This window comes from Leptonychotes weddellii, chromosome 7 (genome assembly GCF_054177405.1).
Source record: "Leptonychotes weddellii isolate Sample4059 chromosome 7, ASM5417740v2, whole genome shotgun sequence".
NCBI classification, from domain to species: domain Eukaryota; kingdom Metazoa; phylum Chordata; class Mammalia; order Carnivora; family Phocidae; genus Leptonychotes; species Leptonychotes weddellii.
In genome coordinates, this window is record NC_138375.1 from 55,838,455 (window position 1) to 55,859,514 (window position 21,060).

A 21,060-nucleotide genomic window follows, 5' to 3' on the forward strand; every position below is an offset into this window, starting at 1 on the left:
CCTCCTCTGTAAAATGGGAAAAATAGTATCTACTTCCTCAAAACTGTTGTAAGGATCAAGTGAGATTACATATGTAAAGTGCTCGTCACAGTGCCTCACATGATAGCAGTGATGCTCTTCCTTGTCTGCGGAGAACACGGACCAAAAGGAGTAGGCCGTGACCAAAAAAAAAATCTTCTCACCAAAATGTCAGGAATGGCTGTCTCGGTCTAGGCTGATACTTAACGCTGCTAGTCCCGAGCCCTCCCTAACCATTCCCAGGAAGAGGCTCAGCCTTCCAACGCAATTCCACTTCAACTCCAGCAGCAGGGATATAGGGCATACACAGGTGTACCTCTTTAATTATGCAGATACCTGCCACTTCACTCAGACATCGTATGATATGGCTACTGTAGAGGAATATTTTGTGTTTTTGAGAACTTGTAAAATCCCCTTACCCTGTGCAAATTTTCAAAATACTGGGAAAGTAGCCATGATACACAGAGTATACAGCGGCATTTAAATTGGCAATAGAGTGAAAACAGATGTCTGAGTATGGAGGAATAACATTATTTTTAGAAGCCTAAACACAACTGGGTGGGTGGGCAAGTTTCAGCATTTTCTGGTCAGGACAATATTAATATCAAGTTTGCAAACCACAAAAAAGCTCCCCACTTTTCCTGAATAAAATGTGGTTTATTAAAAGGTGCGATACAACACACCATCATCTTACCAGTGGTCTATTCCAAGGAGAGTGCTTCAAAGGCTTTAATCCAGTGAATAAAAAGAGGGAAAAGACCTATTACATGAAAGAGTTTGCCACTACTCCGAGATGGCAACAGAAAAAAATCCAAGTTCAAGACAGAATTCTGATTGACTGGAGTCTATTATAACAACTTGCATCTCTCTCCTGAGAGATGCTGGGGGGAAGAGTGGGGGCATGAAAAGAGAATGAGCTTTGGACTAAGAATCTCAGTTTTGATTAATTTGAGGGTTAAATTAAATCATTGTAGCAAAGCACCTAATAGTAAGCTCACCAGTAACAAGAAGAACAACTGAGACTCTAGATAGTAGAGGAAATATGGCTGCTTCCTTTAGGAATGTGCCTCAGTCTTTCCAGGAATTCCTTCTCACCTCAGAGGTACTCTAAACCCTCTCTTCTCTCTGTGTGGCAAGAACACCCATGAGAGATGAACTTTCTCAGAAAGCTAAGAATTCTAATTTATTCTCCCAGACTTCATCTCTCACATCTTTATTTCCTGAATAATGGGGATTGGCCACACTAAGCTAGATTCTCTACTTCTTTTTAAAAATTAGCCAATTTCTGTAAGTCACTGTGGAAGGGCAAGGTCATCTGCTCATCAAAGTCAAATCTGGGAACGGACAGATGACAGAAGCCAGTACATGAAATAGAGCTGTCAAAGCAGAGCAAGAAAAAGAAAGAGAAAAAGGTGTTGTGAATTGGCAACTTTGCAAAGCACATGGTAACCACACAGACTCTGCAGCTGTGTATGGGCAACTGGGCAGGGGGCACAAACATCCACTTAGCATTCAGGGGGTGTAATTTATCTTTTAGCAATGTGCTTAAAACCCTTTTAAAATACTACCTTTCCCGGGCGCCTGGGTGGCTCAGTTGGTTAAGCGACTGCCTTCGGCTCAGGTCATGATCCTGGAGTCCCGGGATCGAGTCCCGCATCGGGCTCCCTGCTCGGCAGGGAGTCTGCTTCTCCCTCTGACCCTCCTCCCTCTCATGCTCTCTGTCTCTCATTCTCTCTCAAATAAATAAATAAAATCTTTAAAAAAATAAAATAAAATAAAATAAAATAAAATACTACCTTTCCCATAACTGGAACTAAAATAGGCCAATTAATCTTATCTTAACTCAAACCCTTTTTTTCAAGGATGCTGAGTACTCACACCACTGGGGAAAGATGAGAAGATCACCTTGCAAAGTCCATAGGCATGCAACAACATACCTTTCTCCTTCACTTCTTGAATTTTCCAACTTTGAAAATGACAAACAACAACACTAAGCCTAAAGCTAGACAGATCTCAGTTAAATTCCCATCTCTTCTCTTAGCCTTAGCTTCCCCTTGTTACAGATGGGGATAATATGTACCTTGTAAGAATTAAATGCAATAATCTATGTAAGTCACCCAACACAGTTCATGGCATACTGCAAAGGCTCAAAAGAGGGTACTGTAATTATTATATTCTGCCATAAGAGTTTCATACCAGCCATATGGTCAAGAGCCAAGCCCTTGAGTCTGCATTTGTTTGATCCATAGATCACTGACACAACCCTTTACATGTGCATCCACCCTGGACCGAGTAAAACATACTCCCAAAACAGAGGTAAAGAACTCTATTTTGATGAGGTACCAGTGATCCATAATACAGAAAGCTGTATTAAGTGCAGAAGAATATAAGGTTGATCACAGACTCTGTTACTCACTAGCTATGTGTTCTGGGGCAAGCTATTTAACCTTGTTAAGTTTCAGTTTCCTTAACTTTAAATAAGACCATGGCCTACCTTTCAAGGCATTGTTCAGAGTGTTAAATGAAGTGTATTATAAAATGCTTCACAAAGTATCTAGCACAAGTAAACACTCTTATTATATGTGTGATACATTATTTTTTTATTATTACTACTATTAGTGAATATACCAAAGTATAAAACATTATCCCTTACACTAAGAGATCTAGCCCACAAAAATCTGGAGGAGACTCTTGTGGCCAACCAGTGGGTTTTCCCAAACCACAGTTTAAGAACCACTGGGTAGACCACCATGATGTAGAGGTTTTGTATCAAATAGGGTTTTCCCCCATAGCTCCATTTCCCTCACATCTGCCTCCTCCACTAACTTTAAAATATTATTTCAGCCTGAGGAAATGGTTATGGTAGGTGGTGTCACATGCTATCATGCTACAGAATACTGAGTTCATACTATTGATTAAAACAGTATTCATGAGGATTAAATAAAATAATCTATGTCACCAAAATCTTCAGCCTGATCAAAGTTCTTCCAGAGTTCCTGTTTATTAATGTTGACTTTCAACATTGTCCTTCTCATAACAAAGGACTTGCTAAAATTATTCAAGGAAATTTAGAGATACTCTGTAAAGAATAGTTGGAAAAAAAAGCAACAAGTAATACAGGTTCTAATATATATGCACAAGCAACATCTGAGTACAACTATCTCGGAGTAAGAGACAGCCCCTCTCAGCTGAAACACACACACACATCCCAACTTAAGGTTCAAGTTAACACTGTGTCTCAGCTCCGACACTGTAGGAGCAATTTATTCTAAGTTTTGAACTGCCAACGGATCAATTAATTCCTAAACTTTATGATTTGTCAGGCAGAAGTTTTATATATTTAGCCTTCCCTAAAAGATTACTTTACAGCTCATTTTAGGGAGCTGTCTACTCAAGACAAGGATTTGTTTTTTAAATATGATATTCTAGTCACATTGAGATTTACCATTAGCCTAATGATTCCATCAGTTCACATCTGCCTTAAAGGGGGAGGAGGGGACTCCCCAAAAGGCATATGTTTCTCCATTAATGAATTTTGGCACAGTAACTTTTATGTCTATCACCTGGGGGAGAGGATTACTTCACATTTGGGAAACTGAGTATAACTTTATGGGTGATACAGCACTGCCTAGCAAAGGCTAAACTTTTCGCCAAGGAGGAAATACTGAAGTAACCAAGACCTGCCAAGAACACGTGTGAAAAAGTTAATGAGAAATGCCTGTGCATGTCTTTCCTGGTTCAAGGAAAAGAGCTAAATAATAAAACTGAACTAATTAGAACACATGAATGATATCAAACATCTCCAATGTTTCTCATCAAGTTTACAGAGTTTTACTGGTCTGGTGAAGTTACACTCACATCCAAAATGGTCCAGGAGCATAATATGCTCTATAAAACCCACTTAACTATTGCTTAGAATCATATTTGAGTCATTTTTATGAAAAAAGTTATGGGAAATTTACAGAGGAAACTGAGACTGTGCCTTCTCCAGTTCCCTCGAGATGGCTCAAAATGTAAAACTGCTGACCTGAAAAACTGTGCCTTGGATTCTGGAAAATTTATCAAATCAGAATAAAAAGCTGACTTTGGATTCAGGTTTTAATTAACTGGCAACCTTGCAGACGTATTTCACGTTTTAGAAAAGTTAGATCATTTTTTTACAAACAGGCATTATCTATTCTGAAGAATGGCTGCAGATTATACACTGATTATGACACATTTGCTTCAAGAGTTCAACTTAAAAAAAATTACTAGCTCCATGTTGCTAGATCAAAAAACACTCTAAGGCAACATAAAAAGTTGAGAACAAGACACAAAGAGCCCATAAAACAGATAAATCATAAAGTTACCTCTATATCCTGGATAATCTTTGGGTATAATGACCTATAAAATGAATTGGGAGGGCCATCTGTAGGTCTGTTCTTAAACAGGTACTGATCCCTGGCAAATAAAAACAAACAAATGTTACATTTTTGCACATAAAAGGGTGAATTGTATTTAAACATGGTGCTTACAAAGATTCTGTACCTTTCAACTCAGTTAAAAGCAGGGTTTCTGACCGTTAAATTCACACATTAGACACAAGTGTACTTTAATTTCCAGCTCTGTATCATAATCCTGGCCTTTTATTTTCTGAACACCCAACACCTATTAATATAGCCTTTCATTCTATAATTTAATAAAAAATGTTAATGAAGCTTACTTGGTACACATCAAACTTCTTCCCATGAAGAAAATACAGCCCTAACCCTTACTCACCCTGCAACCCGTACTTCCATCTGTAACACTCTCTCTGTGCTAAGTGGGCCAGGTTACATAGGTGTACAAGGCTCTAAAGTTGTATATAAGTTAATGGGTTATCTGAAAACTCCTGCCCACTGTGCCTTCCACATCTTCAATCAGAAGCAATGACAAATAGCAAAATGGCATTATTTGACTTTCTTATATTTTCTTTTTTTCTTATCTTTTGGTAATAGTATCATCATTTAAGAATAATGTGAAAGGGGGCGCCTGGGTGGCTCAGATGGTTAAGCATCTGCCTTCGGCTCGGGTCATGATTCCAGAGTCCTGGGATTGAGCCCCAGATCGGGCTCCTGGCTCAGCAGAGAGCCTGGTTCTCCCTCTCCCTCTGCCTCTCCCCCTGCTCATGCTCTCTCTCTCTGTATCTCTGTGTCTCAAATGAATAAATAAAATCTTAAAAAAAAAAAAGAAGAATGTGAAAGGAAAACCATAAATACGTAGATTTTAAAAGGCAAATCACTCATTCAAACTATATAATACTTCCTAGCGGTTAATCCTTATAAAGGAAATATGCATTGCAAAAGAAATTATTCTAACAGCTTTAACTCCCACCCCACCCCGCCACCACTCCAGACCACTCCTCTTTCCCATCTGTTGAAAATGGGCCAACACATTTGGCAAGTATAACTGCTTATTTAAGCAGTCAAACTGACCCTATGTACCAAGAAACTTTTTTCAAGGCAACAAACAACCCAAGAACTTACCACCCTCTTCTTTCTGAAAGCCCCTTCCATAGAGGGTCAGTGCGCACCATTCGTTCAATCAGCTTCTTCCAAAGCATTCCTTCAGAGATCACTCGCTGCCATTCTTTACATACCAGCTCTGCTGCACACAGAGACCTGGCGTCCAGGTAAGAAAGAATGTTTTCTGCTATGTGGTCTAAGCCTTGCTCTACAAAATAGAAAAGGCAGTGAAGGAATGGGAAGGGAGATGGAAATGTACCAGTCACCATTTCTGTAAAGGGAAGAGGAATAAAGAAATCCTGAAACAGGTAACATACTTGAGTAGTATCAAAAGTTCTGCAGTTATACAAGTGCATGAGTACATAAACACATACGCTTCTTTTTGGCTCTGAGTTTTTAAGATAAAACAATTGCTGGCAGGGCGCCTGGCTGGCTTGGTCGGTAGTGCATGCAACTCTTGATCTCAGGGCCATTGAGTTCAAGCCCCAGGTTGGCTTTAAAGAAATATATATGCATACATATGTGTGCGTGTATATATGTATGTATATGTATACGTACGTATGTATGTATATACATAAATTTATGGCAACAGTTCCTGCGTGTAAAAGCCGATCCTGGACAGTTTTCTGTCAGATATTATGAAAAAAGACTTGTTTGCATTTTCTTTTACATAACTAACTCTTTTACAAAACCACTACAGGAGAATGATTCCTCAAATTTTACAGATGAGGCACAGAGAGGTAAAGTTCTCAAGGTTTCACAACTACAGAGTAGTAAAGCCTACATTGCAACTCTGATCTCTTGCTCCTAAGTTGGTGTTCTTTCCCCTCTGACCTACTGTCTCTCGTAACACATCATCCTCTTAACACATGACCTATGTGAATCCCTCGGAGCCAAGGAGACAAAAAAGGTGAAACACTGACACAGCTTAAAAAGCTTATGAAAAGTTAAGTGACAATCTAAGAGTTAAAGTCAGGTCTCCTTAGATGTATTTTTGTCAATCATTCTTCATCTCCTTCTTACGGAGGTAAAATCCTCAAAAGCAAGAACCATACATGCCTACAAATTCTTCAACCTTATGAGGCTTATCCCACGCAATGCAAGGGTCCTCCCAAAGACAACTAAGATTCAGAGTCTGCCTGACACTGCCATGGTGTCAACATAGTCAACATTGTGGCCACCTGCAAACTCCCACCCTGTGGTTCTAGTCAAGCCCTCCATAACTACAAAAAATAAAGCTCACCCCCAGGCCTACTGCAGTGGTGGGAATGCTAAACATATAGGCAGAAAATTTCAATTTCAAGTCTAGGTTCACCAATGTAGCAGTTCTTTGACATGAAATAAAAACTGAAATATAACTGGCCCTTGGTCTTTTACTGTTATAAAATGGTAATTACCAGTAACCACTGTCCTTTCTCACACCACCAGTTAAGAATCAAATGAAAGAATTTTATGGAAAGATTTTAAAGACAACAAAGCACCATACAAGATTACTATTTGCTCTCTTTTTCAAGATAAATAGAAGCCATATAGTGGCACTAACTTGGCAGGAAATAGGTAAGTCTTCAAAGTTTCAGAACTCAGTTTTCTCATCTATATAAGATGGGGGAATAATCTCTATTTTGAAAGTATCAAAATGAGATGATGCATTAAAATGCTTCACAAACTAATGCTGTCTTCAACTCTGAGAGTAACACTTTCTACTGTCGACTCTGGTTTACAAGCCTTTCATATACTAATTGTCCTACTCTGGTCTAGACCTAATACCCAAGCTCTGACCTGATCATGAAGACTACCCTAAAGCCACGACCTTTTCTTGTACATGTCATTATATTACAGTTGGTGCAAAGATTACATCACCTTTATCCAGTAGTCCTATCACAGTAGATTGCTAAATGGCAGTAAGTTAAAATAAATTTCTAAGCCTGTTCCCCAACAATATTTATTTTTAAAAATTCCCCCAGGTCTAAATTTGTATGGCTAATGAAGAGATGAAGGGCAGCTTCATGCAGGAATTTATAGTTATCCTTTGAGACTTGATCTGACCCTTCCATGTCAGCCTCTAGAATTCTGATTCTGTCCTCCAGAAGAGTGGGTATTCCACACCAAAATTCTGCGTGATGGTCAAATGCATTAAGTCTTTATCCCAAGTTCTTGGCAAACATGTTAAATGGGTCAGAACCAAGGACAGCACCCATGATTCTAGATATTTCTATCCAGGCTTCTGTGGGTCTATTCATGAAATACTCACACATACCAATACTGAGCCACTGGTTCTGTAACCATCTGGATGTACCACTGTTCAGCCTGTATCTCTCTATTCAAATGTGTCTGAATATTTGGAGAAACTGCCCCATATAAAGACCCTACTACCTTTACCTTTTACATCATTCTTCTGACCCACTAATCTGATAACCTTATCCCCCTCCCCTACCCCGAAGTCAGGCGAATTTGGTATGGCTACACTTTGTATTCTCTTGCTGGTGCTTACTACGTAAAGTTGGTATCACATTTTTTGTTTACAAGTTGGCAAGTAGCTGCTTTGTGTCCCTTTTTTTAAACATATATAACCCAAGTTCATTACAGAAAAATTATAAAATCCATATAAGCAAAAAATTTTTAATCCCTAAATCCTCTCAGAGATAAGGGCTCCTAACATTCCGTATACATCCTTCTAGGCTTACACAACCCTACAGAGTCTTTTTGGCTGCAAATTATTTACCTTTGATAATCCATTTTAAAGGTATGCTAGAGTATAACATCAAATTTATCAGCCAACATCCCCCAAATACACCCACCTCTACTTCTCCAGTTCTTAAAACCAGGAAAAGTGCTCACCGATCATATCCCAGGGTGCTCTCATGCAAGGCTACCAAACACAACTGTACCCAGCAGCTCTGCTTCTTCTCAGTGTTCCACAATTCTGAAAATCACAACTACAGGTTCTGTCAATATCCTGGCCCACAATGTCTTTAGGTCTGCTTGTTTGTAGGAGCTTTGGTTTCCTTTTTGTGTACCTCCATGATCATGTGCCCCTTTCTTCCATCTTCATTTAAAATCCGGGAAATCCATGGATAATCACATACAGTCTTACTTGTAGCCCTCCACTGCTAGGACTAACAAATTAACAAGAATTTCAAATTTCAGAATCTCTCAGACCTCTATATTCATATTTTCTCCTAGTGTCTCTAGTCATGGGCTAATAGATTTAGCTCTTCTCTGAATTTTTCTAATTCTGGGTACTTACCTGACTATCTTCTAGTTTCTACACGTCCTATGAGAACACAGTCACCTTTCAAGATCTAGTTTATTTCCATATCATTAACCAAATCCTCCTAATTGGTCATAAACACACCCCTAAACCAATTCCCGTCGTGAGTCCCCTGCTCTCTGGGAGAGGAAATGAATAGGAGACAAGATTGCATCAGATAGTTGCTTTCTCAATAACTGCAATATCCCCATTGTCTGACTATGAACTGGGAAAGCAGCATCCAAATCTTCCACCTGCTTGGGTGGTCTAGGAGCTGGTTCTCAGAAGCCTGTGTGGTTGTAATTGAGTCACTTAGGGTAAGTGATTTTTAAAACAAATAAACAAAAACAACAAGCAACAAAAACAGATTCCCTGGACATTTTTTCTGGTCTACTGAATCAGAATCTTTAGATGGTGAGGACCAGGAATCTGTATTTTTAGGAAGTGCCACCAGATAATTCTGAACGGTTGGGAACTACTGCTTTATAGCCATGATACCCTTTTTAGTCCTCTTTGATTTTTTCCCCCTTCAATAGCTCACCATTAGACTATCACTGGGTTTCTGCATAAGGAAATCTCTAACACATATTTCCTCCTCTTTCAAAATGCCCTCACTCCAATTCAGTAACATCTCTATGACACCTATGAGATTCACTTTCCTCGGATAATACTTTAAATTCATACCATCATTCTAGGAGGCAGCATGTTTTAGTCTCTTGGTAAATGCACTGGCTGTAGAGTCAGATAACCTGGGTTGAAGCACATCAGTTTTCCCTTTTGGATCCCAGTTTTCCATAAAATAGGAATGATATTAAATGGCTGAAGTGGATGATCTGATATAATCTGCACAATAACCCTCTGAGACAGCTACTCTCAATATGCTCATTTTATGAACTACTTAGCCTTGTTAGGAAAATTAACAGGAAGAGGTTATTAAGGAGCCCGATACAGAACTGGTACTTGCTAAATGTCAGTCTCTGTTCTTCCCTCATACCCAAATCCCCTTAGCTGATATCATTGGTCAAAGAAGCTAAGCAATGTTGCTCTTCTTTGTTATTTTCTGCAGAGAAAATGTTGCACTCTAGCAAAGTGCTAAGCCCACTCACATTCCCTTCAATGTTTAGGGTACCGGAATCCCACAACCTCTATCTGAACACCTTAAAAGAATAGCTATCCCCCGAGGCCATGCAGACCATTTAACTTCCTTGTTTCAAGCCTATTCAGGACGAAGAAGTTAGTAAGGTGGTCCATTTGCTCCGGCTAAAAAGCGCTTTGAGGTGTTAAAACTAAGTATTTCTTGGGGCACCTGGATGGCTCAGTCGTTAAGCGTCTGCCTTCGGCTCAGGTCATGATCCCAGGATCCTGGGATCGAGCCCCACATCGGGCTCCCTGCTTGGCGGGAAGCCTGCTTCTCCCTCTCCCACTCCCCCTGTTTGTGTTCCTGCTCTCACTATCTCTCTGTCAAATAAATAAATAAAATCTTAAAAAAAAAAAAACAAAAAAAACTAAGCATTTCTTAAGTACCAATATCTGGCTCTCACTGACTCTATCCTGCTGAGACTCCCCATCTCCCATCACCACCCCCCTTCCCAAGGCAACAAGAGGACACATTATGGTTTCAGAAAACGAGGCCAGAATACGGCATACACAATGCTGAGGACGTGCTTCTGTTGCTAATTATAGGCACCAGATGAAGGTCTGGAAAAATTTCAATAAATTAAAACAATTAAAAGGCACAAATTTCAAAGCTCAACATGTAAATAACACTATACCAAAATGAAACTCAACTGTAAAATGTCAGTTCAATGCCCTTGACTACAGCCAGTTTTAACACAGCTGCTTAGATCATACAATTATAGTACCTTTTATTATTTTAGAAACACATTTCGAAAAGCAGCTGCAAAGAAACTCCCTTCCCCACCCACTCCTGCTGTCCCTTCCTAGTCACAGATCTAGTTGTAAAATCTGAAGTTAGAAACCTTTTGAAAGAAAAAAACAATACAACTGCTGACAGCAACAGGACGTCAATGGATGTCTTTAGGAATATACTGACCTAAAGATTCAGACAGAATTGAAGTGAAATGACACTCAGGTCACAAAGTCCAACATGTTGTTGTACCAACAAAGTGGTGCAAACGCCTACCTATATGATGTCAAGATGAATCAATTCAGAAATTAGCGGGTGAATAATTAAAACTTCCTGGCAACAAATCTTATTAACCTCCGGAGAAGCAGGTGTTTCCTGCCTCTCCGGGCTTTTTTTTTTTTTCTTTCTCTTTTTTTTTTTTTAAGCTACCATCCTCAGAATACCCACCAGATGTCAGGCATATTACATACATTGTTCTTAATCTTCACAATATCCCATGAAGTATTATTATTATTCCCACACAAAAAAGGAAACCGAGGCTCCAAAAAGTGGGCTCATAGAACTATTAAGTGCAGGGGCTGGGATTCAAATTTAGGGGCTGTGTAAATCCAACACCCAAGCTCTTTCCACTCTGTCATGCTGGTCTTTGGCCCTGCATCCAGCCTAAAAAGCCTTAGCTACGCTCTGGTTCTTCCATGTCTCCCAAGACCTTTGATCTAGTCTGTCACATTTACAGTCCATAATGGTTTATCATCCTTACTTGGGGATAAGACAAATGAATAAACCATGGCCAGGAAGCTAAGTGTTTCAAAATTCTTAATTGCTCAGATACCTCACCAAAAGGATCTCCAATGCTTATCATCCTCTTTGAAGTACAATCTGCCTCTACTTCAAATGGTATAAATTTTCCCTTTAACAACAGTTCTCACAAACCACAAACTTAGCCTGCAGAAATTGACATTGCAGACTAAACATTTACCATGATTTTTAGAAAAGCATATCATAATTATCACTTTTTCCACTGAACCAAAAGGAGCCAGAGACCACAAACATTTTCCATTTTCCCTATACTGACAGGTATGATATTCACAGTAAGCATTTAAAAGTGAGAACTATAGACAATTTTTATAGAATTAATGGTTTCTACAATCAAAAGACGTCTTAAGTTGACAATTTCAACAGAGTAAAACTTCAAACTCAAGATCGTCTACAGTAAAAGTTAAACACCAAACTAGAATAGTGATTAGTAAGCTGCTCCACCCATTATTAAATTTAAGTATGAACATGCACATGGACCTGTTTCTTCCCTAATACTCTTAAGGCAGGGTCTTTGTTAAGGAACTAACGCCAATTTTAATCCAAGTCTACTAGACACGAACACAATCAACTAGGCCAGCTTGTCCCCAGCTATTAGATTCATACGTATGATATACACTGACATATGTATATATGTTCAGATCAAATCCTTTTAAAACAAATAGCATTTTAACAAAAATATTTCCATGTCCCAGCCAATGGTCCATTCATTTCATGTAATATTCAATACCACAAAATTCCACTTTAACAGAGATATGGACAATGCCTTAAAATTTGCTGTAATGAAAACTGAATTGTATGCAATTATACTAACCATATTTATATACATAACACATGTTCATCTGTTCTGTCTCTTCTCCAAGACCATACACTCCCCAAGAGAAGGGGTTGCCTCTGAACTACATTCTGCAAATCAAGAGAACTTCAACAGTGCCACCTCGTGGATATTCTGTAAATATAAGGTGAGTTTCTTGGCACTCTAAAATGTTTGAGAAGCAAATTACAGGCAAAAATAAAATAAAACCAAAACAGTAGAAAGCAAACAAAAAAACAACAGATTTGCCTGAGAAAAATGAAGCCATAACTTCACTTAGTTAAAAGCACTTATGAGGAACAATTACAATCATCCACTTTATAAAAATTGCCCTATCTTTTTCTTGATGTGAGATGCAACCTGAGTCCACAGAAAGACTTGGGTGCCAGGGGTTCTGAGTTCTGGCACTGCACAAACCAGAGATGCTGCACCAAAGGCTCACTCACCTTACTTAAACCCTCCTATAATTCCCTCTCCCCGACCTCTTCGCCCTCCCTCCCTCTCATACAATTAAAACCATATCTGTTTCTCTCTCTCTCTCTCATAAGTAAAAGTAATTATTACTGAACTGGGTTGTAAACATGTATTCTATACTTAGGACCAGTTTAAGGAATTTTCCAGAATAATCCTAACTATAATGATTTTAGCCTTTGCACTAACTTTTGAACCAGCCCCCACCATCACCCGCATAATCAACACAATAACCAAGATGTATGATCTTTGTCATTTCATGCAATTTCTCTGATCGCTGGCTTCCCAGTCTATACAATGAAAAAGAGGATTAAGGATGGCTAAGATGCCTCTTAGCAATTAAATACTATACAATTCTAAAAAGAGAGGGTTCTTATTTTCTTTTCTAGAAATACTAATGAATGAAATAGGGCAAACAATACTACATTTAAGCATAAAAACAACAGGAGAGTAAAAATTTTCTAAGCTAACTCTCAAACATCCTTAAACACTCCCCATTGTACGAACACATTTGGGAAGAAAGATTAGAAATTCGAAGCTGCCCAGAGACCTGAGCCCCGGTCCTATCTGCTATGGAAATCCTTAGAATATGGAATCCTGATGCACTGTAAATCACAGACAGGCTAAAAGAGGAGCTTCTCTTTGAAGAGCTGTCCCGAAGCTCTGATAGGTTAGGGCTGGTGGCAATGGCACTGTTTTATCCCTGGCCAGTTGTAGGTCTACCCTGGCATGGCAGTTGTAACCTCTAGACTACACTGACCGTATTAAAAGAAAACATTCTGGCTACCATTCTCTTCAGAAGTGAAATCTATCTTACCTAGTCAAATTTATATTTAAAATTAAAAGAATAAGAGGAAGAGGAAGAGGAGGAGTGATAAAGAGAGAGAAAAGAGAGAATTAATGAGTGATCAAAAATCAAAGGGGGGATAGAACAGGGAGGGCACAGAGGATTTTTAGAGCACTGAAACCATTCTATAGGATACTATAACGATACATACATGTCATTATATATTTGCCAAAACCCACAGAATGTACAACACCAAGAGTGAACCCTAACGTAAAGTATGGACTTTCAGTGATAATGATGTATCAATGTAGACCTATGTGTTATATAACAAATGAGCCACTCTGGATGGGATGGTGATGGGGAGTGGGGTGAAGATATGGAAAATATGGGAATTCTCTATATATTCTATTTTACTATAAACCTAAAACTATTCTAAAAAATAGTCTTTTTTTTTTTTTTAATCAAAGTAAACTTAACCAGAGGAGTATGTGGGTGTGAGGGAGACAGGGAAAGAGAGAGAGGGAGAGAGAGAGATAATGAGGGAGAAGATGCAGAAATAAGTTTCAAAAAATGTAATAAAGACATGCTATCAGTTTTTCCAATATATTTTTGCCATTCCCTATCCTAAATGTCACTTCAGGTACAAAGGAACATCCTAAACTTTGGGACACTTCTTAAAACACAAACACTGTAGGAAAAATTGTCTCATATTTTTAAAAATTACTTATAAAGGCAAAATACAGATTATATATAGACTACATCAAAACTATCAGCATAGCATTAACTCATTAAATTAAATGAAACAATAATATGACCAAAGACCAACACCATTAATCGCAGAAACGGCCTACATTTCCTATATAGATGCTACATTATAACTCCTTTTCAAGTGCCATATATTAAAATACAATATGGGTTCCAAAGAAACTCACACTGTAGTCACACTGTACTCACTCATGCATTTCACAAATATCTACTCAGCTCCACCTAGGCCCTTGGGCTGGACATTCTTCCACTGGTCAGCTTTTTAAAAGACAGGTACAGTTACCTGGTAAAGCAGTAATAAAGTCCCGCTGCAACATGGGCTTCAGGTAAGAGTTAATATGTCCATGCTGATAATGACACATTCGTGAAATAAGGTGTTCCACAAATTCCACTTGATCTGATTCAGACCACTGGTCAAAATATTTAATACACAAGTCTTTTTCTTTTTGATAGTTTCCTTCTGATGGCCTCTTTCTGGAGACGATCACAGATGATGTTCCATTACTTATCTATTTTAGAAAAATAAAGAAAAAATTAATTAGTTTGATAAGGAAAAGAAATCTAATTAGTATTTCATTGGAAACATTTTTTCACCCTGTGCATTTAATCTTAAAATGCCAGTTATACCTTAAAGTCAAACTCATTCCTTCATTAACTCATTCATGAAGTAATTTAAAATGTCTTCAGGGCCTGTGTTCTCAAATTAGTCTCTAAAGTAAGTGTCAAATTTACAGCTATTTATAAAGCTAAATGGCATCTCGAGTCATCATTCTCCAAAGCTTATTCTAAAACCATGGGGCTATTAGATAACCATCTTAGAGAACTTGCTCAACTTGGCCAAGTAGCAATGATTGTTCTACTTCCCCAAAGACCAAAGTCAATGCTATATTCCTCTATGCCAATGGTTCTCAGACCTGTGTGCATCACAGTAACAAGAGGGCTTCCTAACTCACAGATTGCCCGGCTCCACCACAGATGTCCTCATTCTATTGGTCTGGAATGCAGCCTGAGAATTTGCATTGCTAACAAGTTCCCAGGTGGTGTTGACACTGCTGGTCCACAGAACACACTTTGAAAACCACTGGTCTATCTAATGAAGAAACCTGAAGGCAATTCAATCTAAAAACTGAATCCATCTCCAAATTGTATCCAGGGTTACTAGACTGCTGGCAAAAAAGTTTAGACTTTCACTCCCTTTTTTTGATCACCTACTCCTAAAGTCACCCAAGGTAAACCACATATTCCTGAAATGATCCTTATCCTATAGAGTTGGCCTATGATATCCCACAGACTCCTATACTAACTGTGCATTTCTCATCAAATCTACATGGTCCTTGCACAAAACCAGTATATTGTTCTACAAATGAAAACTACATACACCGCATCTGACAACAGCAACAGAAAAAAAAACAAACAGGAATGCCTAGACTGAAGCCACAACTGTCACTGATGCTATAAGGCTCAATAACATCCGTTTAAAAACAAAATTACCTCCATGCTTTTATCAAACATTTGCCAAGCTATCTGCCCATCACTCCTTTGATAGCCCCTTCATGTGTAATACCAAAAAGACTAGCATAGAAGAGAATTTTGATAACTGAAGAGTTATATTACAAACAGGCATTAATTCCATTAGGAGCTTATCTCAGAAGTTCCACACAGAAAGAACCAACAGCTTTGTTATCACTATGTCCCCTAAATTAGAATGGACTGAATCCATCCCATAAATATCCATAGAAGTCTGGCTTTCCTTATTAAAATCTTATGTATCATACCTGCCTGAAGCAAGATTTATGTCCACATTTAGAGGTATAGTCAGAAGGCTTTCGGCTCCCACCCCATTTATCTTACCACCTCCTTCTCTAGGAATGTTTTTTCCCTTGTCATTTGGGTGAGGAAAAGCTCAACGACATGGAGTACCATTTTTTTTTCCCTTGTCATTTGGGTGAAGGAGAGCTCACTGGCACTGGGTACCACCAGAGGGCAGCATTGAACAGAAATTTTTGATGCTGCTTATAGTAAGACCTCTAACAGACCTTAAAAATCAACATTCAAAAGTCAGAAAAAAATGAAAATTCTTCACTGTGATGAATATCTGCTGGCATAAGGAGCATCTTTGCTACTTTGCTACTTTTAAGTATAAGGGTGTTCACCATAATGTTGTAACAGAAAAATTAGAAATAACTGCCCAACTACAGGCAACTGGCTAAAGCAAATAATAATGCATCTACATAGAGTACTATAATGGAGCCATTAAAATTAGGTTTATAGGGCACCTGAGTGGCTCAGTTGGTTAAGCGACTGCCTTCGGCTCAGGTCATGATCCTGGAGTCCCGGGATCAAGTCCCGCATCGGGCTCCCTGCTCAGCAGGGAGTCTGCTTCTCCCTCTGACCCTCCTCCCTCTCATGCTCTCTGTCTCTCATTCTCTCTGTCTCAAATAAATAAATAAAATCTTTAAAAAAAAATAAAATTAGGTTTATAAAGTAAGATTTTAATAACAAGAGAACATGTTTATGAAATCATGTTAAGGAAGAAAAGGCAAGATGCACAATTTTATACAGCATTATAATTATAGTTATTTGTATGAAGGGGAACACACAAGACAGAGTAAAGGATATGTACAAAAATGCTAAATGTGCCTACTCTTGAGAAAAAGAGCTGTATGTTTTCCTTCCTCTTTTCTTTCTATATTTTGTTCATTATAACTTGTCAAAATAATTGCTTTCGTAACAGGTTAAATATGATGGTAACAACTTGCATTTGTGTACTGCTTTATAATTTACAAAATACTTTCATATCCATTATCTCATTTGATAAGCAAAAGGGTTATTATTTCATCTACAACAGAAGGGTTCCTAACCACCCAGCTTCCCTACAGCACTGGCATATGAATAACTAGTTGACTGAAAGCAGAACTTATGAAAGAAAAACCGAAAGCCAAAGTGTTAAGAGCCACTGTGAATTGAAAAATCCATAGTAAATGAAGAGACTCCTATTGGAAAATAACAAATGTGAAGGAGGAACAGAAGTCAGTCTGCACACAGTTCCCCCAAATAGTAGCAAATGCACAATTCTACAGCACATTTTCCATTTCTACTTCTAACCACCTGCTGGGACCAGAAGCATCTTCCTGGCATTGTTTTGCTTTGTTTCATTTCCACCTTAAATTTGTTGGGCATACTTTATTCTTACTAACTAATCTACTCCTTTTGTTTCAAATAAAATGAACCCAGAGAATATTTTAACATTATTTAAGATTTGTTTTGCTTTTAATAGTGTCTTTATGAAGGGAAAAGTTATTTGTACCATAATGGTTGATGAAAGGATCAAATCATGAAACTTTACATACCACTGTCCACACTCCCCCACTGGCAAAACAAACAAACAAACAAAAAACAAAACAGAAAAACCCTGGGGGATAGGGAGGGAAACAGGCAGACTAAAACAGAGCCAGAGGAGAAGAAAACAGAGTTTAAAAGGAAAGAGCAAACTAACAAATGGGGGAGAAGGGTGAGGGTAGCAAGACTAAGTCACCAATGCACACAATGGTATGGCATGGTACTATTCTGGTGACAAAGGACACCACCTTTGGCTTGGCCCGTGGCAATAAACTGAGTCTTTTAGGCTACAGACACTTCAGAATCTCTGTAGTAACCCCCAAATTCTTTACTATTCATAATGACACTTCCCTAAGGAACAGAAGATAAATTAGGGTGAATTCTGAAACTAGCAAAAATGCACAAAGGAAAATGCTTGGCTCTTGTTTTTATTGAGGACATGAGCTGAGGGAGCATCTTATCTATAGTAAGTCAACTGCTATCTTATCTGTGCGTCGTCATTCCTACCTGCCAAAGAGTATTTTTCTTTGGGGACTCATCTTCATTTTGATCCTCCATAACTGAAGTGTTCTAAGGGGGGAAAAACAGGTTATTTGAATTATGCCGAGTTTTACAAATCCTAAATAACTACAACAAAATATAATTTTGAAATCCCAAACTAGAATGTATCGACACAAACCCAAGAACTATTTGGCTTGTGACTAACACGTGCCATTTTGGGTCAAGAGGGTTGTGCTCATCTTTCATAAATCAATACAGTTAGTGGCTGGACAAAAGTAAGCATAAAGTCTTTATTTATGAAGGTTGGGCATGCCTAGAAAACAGCTAAATTATGGGACTGGGACTGAGGCTCTACCTCAGTCGTCACTGTTACTCTTTCACTTGTGGCAAGAAGCCCAGAGACCCACTAAATTCTTGATGATTGCTCAAAGCATTTAACTAGAATGTCTGCTATTCAGGAATCCATCCCAACCATCATTCAGCAAGTAGGACTGACAAAGCTCTGGAAGCCCTCTCTGCTTTTCTCCTTCCTCCCTTGATAACGTTGTTTTTCTGGACGGGCTTTACAATCTCCCTTAGCAAGCATGGTGGGTACTCCAACTTTTTCCCTGAAGAGGAGGATGCTGGTAGCCAGTAACAATCTGGCTTGCCTTGGGAATGCATTAGCTTTTGATTTTTGTGTTTACTGCACAAAGAGGCACTGTGTAATCTTTCTGGTGACCTAGTCGCTCAATAGATGCCCATTAACTGGAGATTATACATGATTGGATTTTCCCTTTTGAAGCTCCTACCTAATGGCTAAATGGAAACTTAATGAGAAGGGAAAGTGGGAGAGTTGTGCTCTGAAAGGAATGACAATTTAAGTCCCTCTAAGATTCCTTCCCAAACCTAAAATTCTAACATTAGGGTATAAAATTTATAACATTCCGTAGCAGTATTCAAAAGGATCCTACAGATCTGTTTAAGTTATGAATGTTTACAAGATTCTGTTTATTGCCTTTGGGGATAAGCCTATCTCTCAAAATTTCCCTATTTTTCCTTTATTTTCTTCAAGTCTTCAAACCCATACAGTATTCTCAAACAATCTGTTTGAAAAACCCAATGTGGGTAATGACAGAAGAAATACCACTGAACACTAGTGCACTGTAGGTCACATTGCTGGCTCTGATGAGGGATACAGTATGATGTAGTACAAGAGTCAAAGGCCTTGAAACCAGAGAGATGCTGGAATGCCAATCTGGTCACTCATCAGTGCGTGTGTGCGTGTGTTCGATCTTTGGACAAATACAAACCATATAAAAGTGTTGTGGGGATTCAGACTCCCTAGCACACTGCTTGGTGTGTAACTGGTATTCAAAAAAATCTGTTTATGTCCTGTTTTGAAGATGCTACTTTCCCCCAAGTGCTATCTTCTCATACTTTTCTAACCTCAGACTTTGAGAGAATAGCTCCAGATGGCTGCGTATAGAGAAAATCCACTGGCTCCCTCACTAAAATCTTGTAAGCCCCACAGCGCCAAGGTCTGCAATGGGGGAGAGGGGCAGAAGGGCCAGGCTTCCTGTATGAGAAAGCCAAGAGCTAGAGAGGAAGGCAATGTGTCCAAGAGGCCAAAACAGGTCTAGAGTGAAGACAGATAAATGATCCTGAATGGGAAGAAGAAGATGGAGTATAGAAAAACAAAAGTAGTATTTTTCCATGTAATTTTCCTTTTACTGCTATCTAGAAGGACTTGGGATTAATAAAGTTGGCAGGGGAGTGAATAAAGGGGGAACAGTGACTCGGTACATCATCTTCTGGGTCTGACTGGTAGTTGCAAAGCCATCTTTGCAAGGTCACAATGTCCTCGGTTCTAAGAGAGTGAGAAGAAGAAAGTATGGCTGGAAACATGAAAAGTTAAGTATATAAAGTAGAGGAAAGATGGGAGGTCCCTGCCCCCATCTTCAGGCACCCCAGGAAATGTATGAGGGATGCATAAATGTAGTGTTTTAAACTAAAAACTTTTGTTATACAGGAGGAGTCTGAACCCACCAGAGCTATTCTGACCTAAGCTACCTAAATAGCTTCCTCACTCAGGGAGGAAATAAAAGTCAGAAGTCCCCACAGACTACACAAGAAACAACCTTCTTTACAGTTTAATTCTTCCTTTCATTCATTCCAAAACAGAGAAATGGTGTTTATTTATATAGCTGAGAAAGAAACAAACCCTCTGATAAAAATAGCAACTATTCTCTTAAGGCCTGATAAAAGTGAATAAAGATATACAATTTAATAAAAATATATTTAATAAAGCCCTAGGGTGGCTAGAATAGCTCCCCCATCATACATATCTTTTCAACTTCTCTCATAAAGCCCTCAGGAGAAGATGCCAAAGGGACAATGCTGCTCTCAAGCTACACTGATCAAAGGAGCATTTCCAAGGAGTATTCCAGGTGACACAAGAGATGCTCAGAGCGAAAAGGGTCCCAGGGTCTAATTAAGTTTGACAAATGCTGTATGCTCCTGTGCATGCTCTCTCCTCCCAACCTCACCCCCTTTTTTCCCTCTCCCTCTCTCTCTCTCTCACACACACACAGTCACAAAATATCTCATTAAGATACTAAAGGCTCTGTAATGTCCTATAATTAAATCATGTTAAATTAGTTAAATCCAGCTTTCCCAAGTTTGTTGGACATGGACATCCCCCTTTTATATCTCTTAGTAATAGTTCAGCACATACTGGCAAACACTGGACTAGGACACTAGCATGGCATAATCCCTTCCTCCTCCCACTTTACTGGGCAAATATTTCTGAGAGATCAAGGAAATACCACTTTTGCTAAGTATAATATATTCCTCTCCTATTCCCCATCTTTGTCAGCCTACAACATGGGACTGTGAGGATAAGGAGGGATGGCATGAATAGAAAATTCTCTTATAAGAGCCAAAATTTTTCTTAATCACTTTGACTTT

The 21,060-nt window shown here is 38.8% G+C and overlaps 1 protein-coding gene across 8 annotated transcripts in view; it reads right to left on the reverse strand.

Annotated features, from left to right (window-relative positions):
• Positions 1–21,060, reverse strand: part of FBXW11 (F-box and WD repeat domain containing 11) — a 123,148-nt gene that overhangs the window by 24,654 nt on the left and 77,434 nt on the right. For 5 of the 8 annotated variants that reach the window (XM_081826308.1, XM_081826312.1, XM_081826314.1 and 2 more), the window contains 4 exons: positions 18,118–18,180; positions 14,555–14,780; positions 5,523–5,709; positions 4,368–4,458 (listed from right to left, as the gene is read on the reverse strand). In XM_081826308.1, coding sequence (XP_081682434.1) covers positions 4,368–4,458; positions 5,523–5,709; positions 14,555–14,780; positions 18,118–18,180 — 567 coding nt within the window. The remainder of the gene's footprint in view (positions 1–4,367; positions 4,459–5,522; positions 5,710–14,554; positions 14,781–18,117; positions 18,181–21,060) is intronic. The other 3 variants (XM_081826310.1, XM_081826316.1, XM_081826315.1) reach the window with 1 other exon arrangement.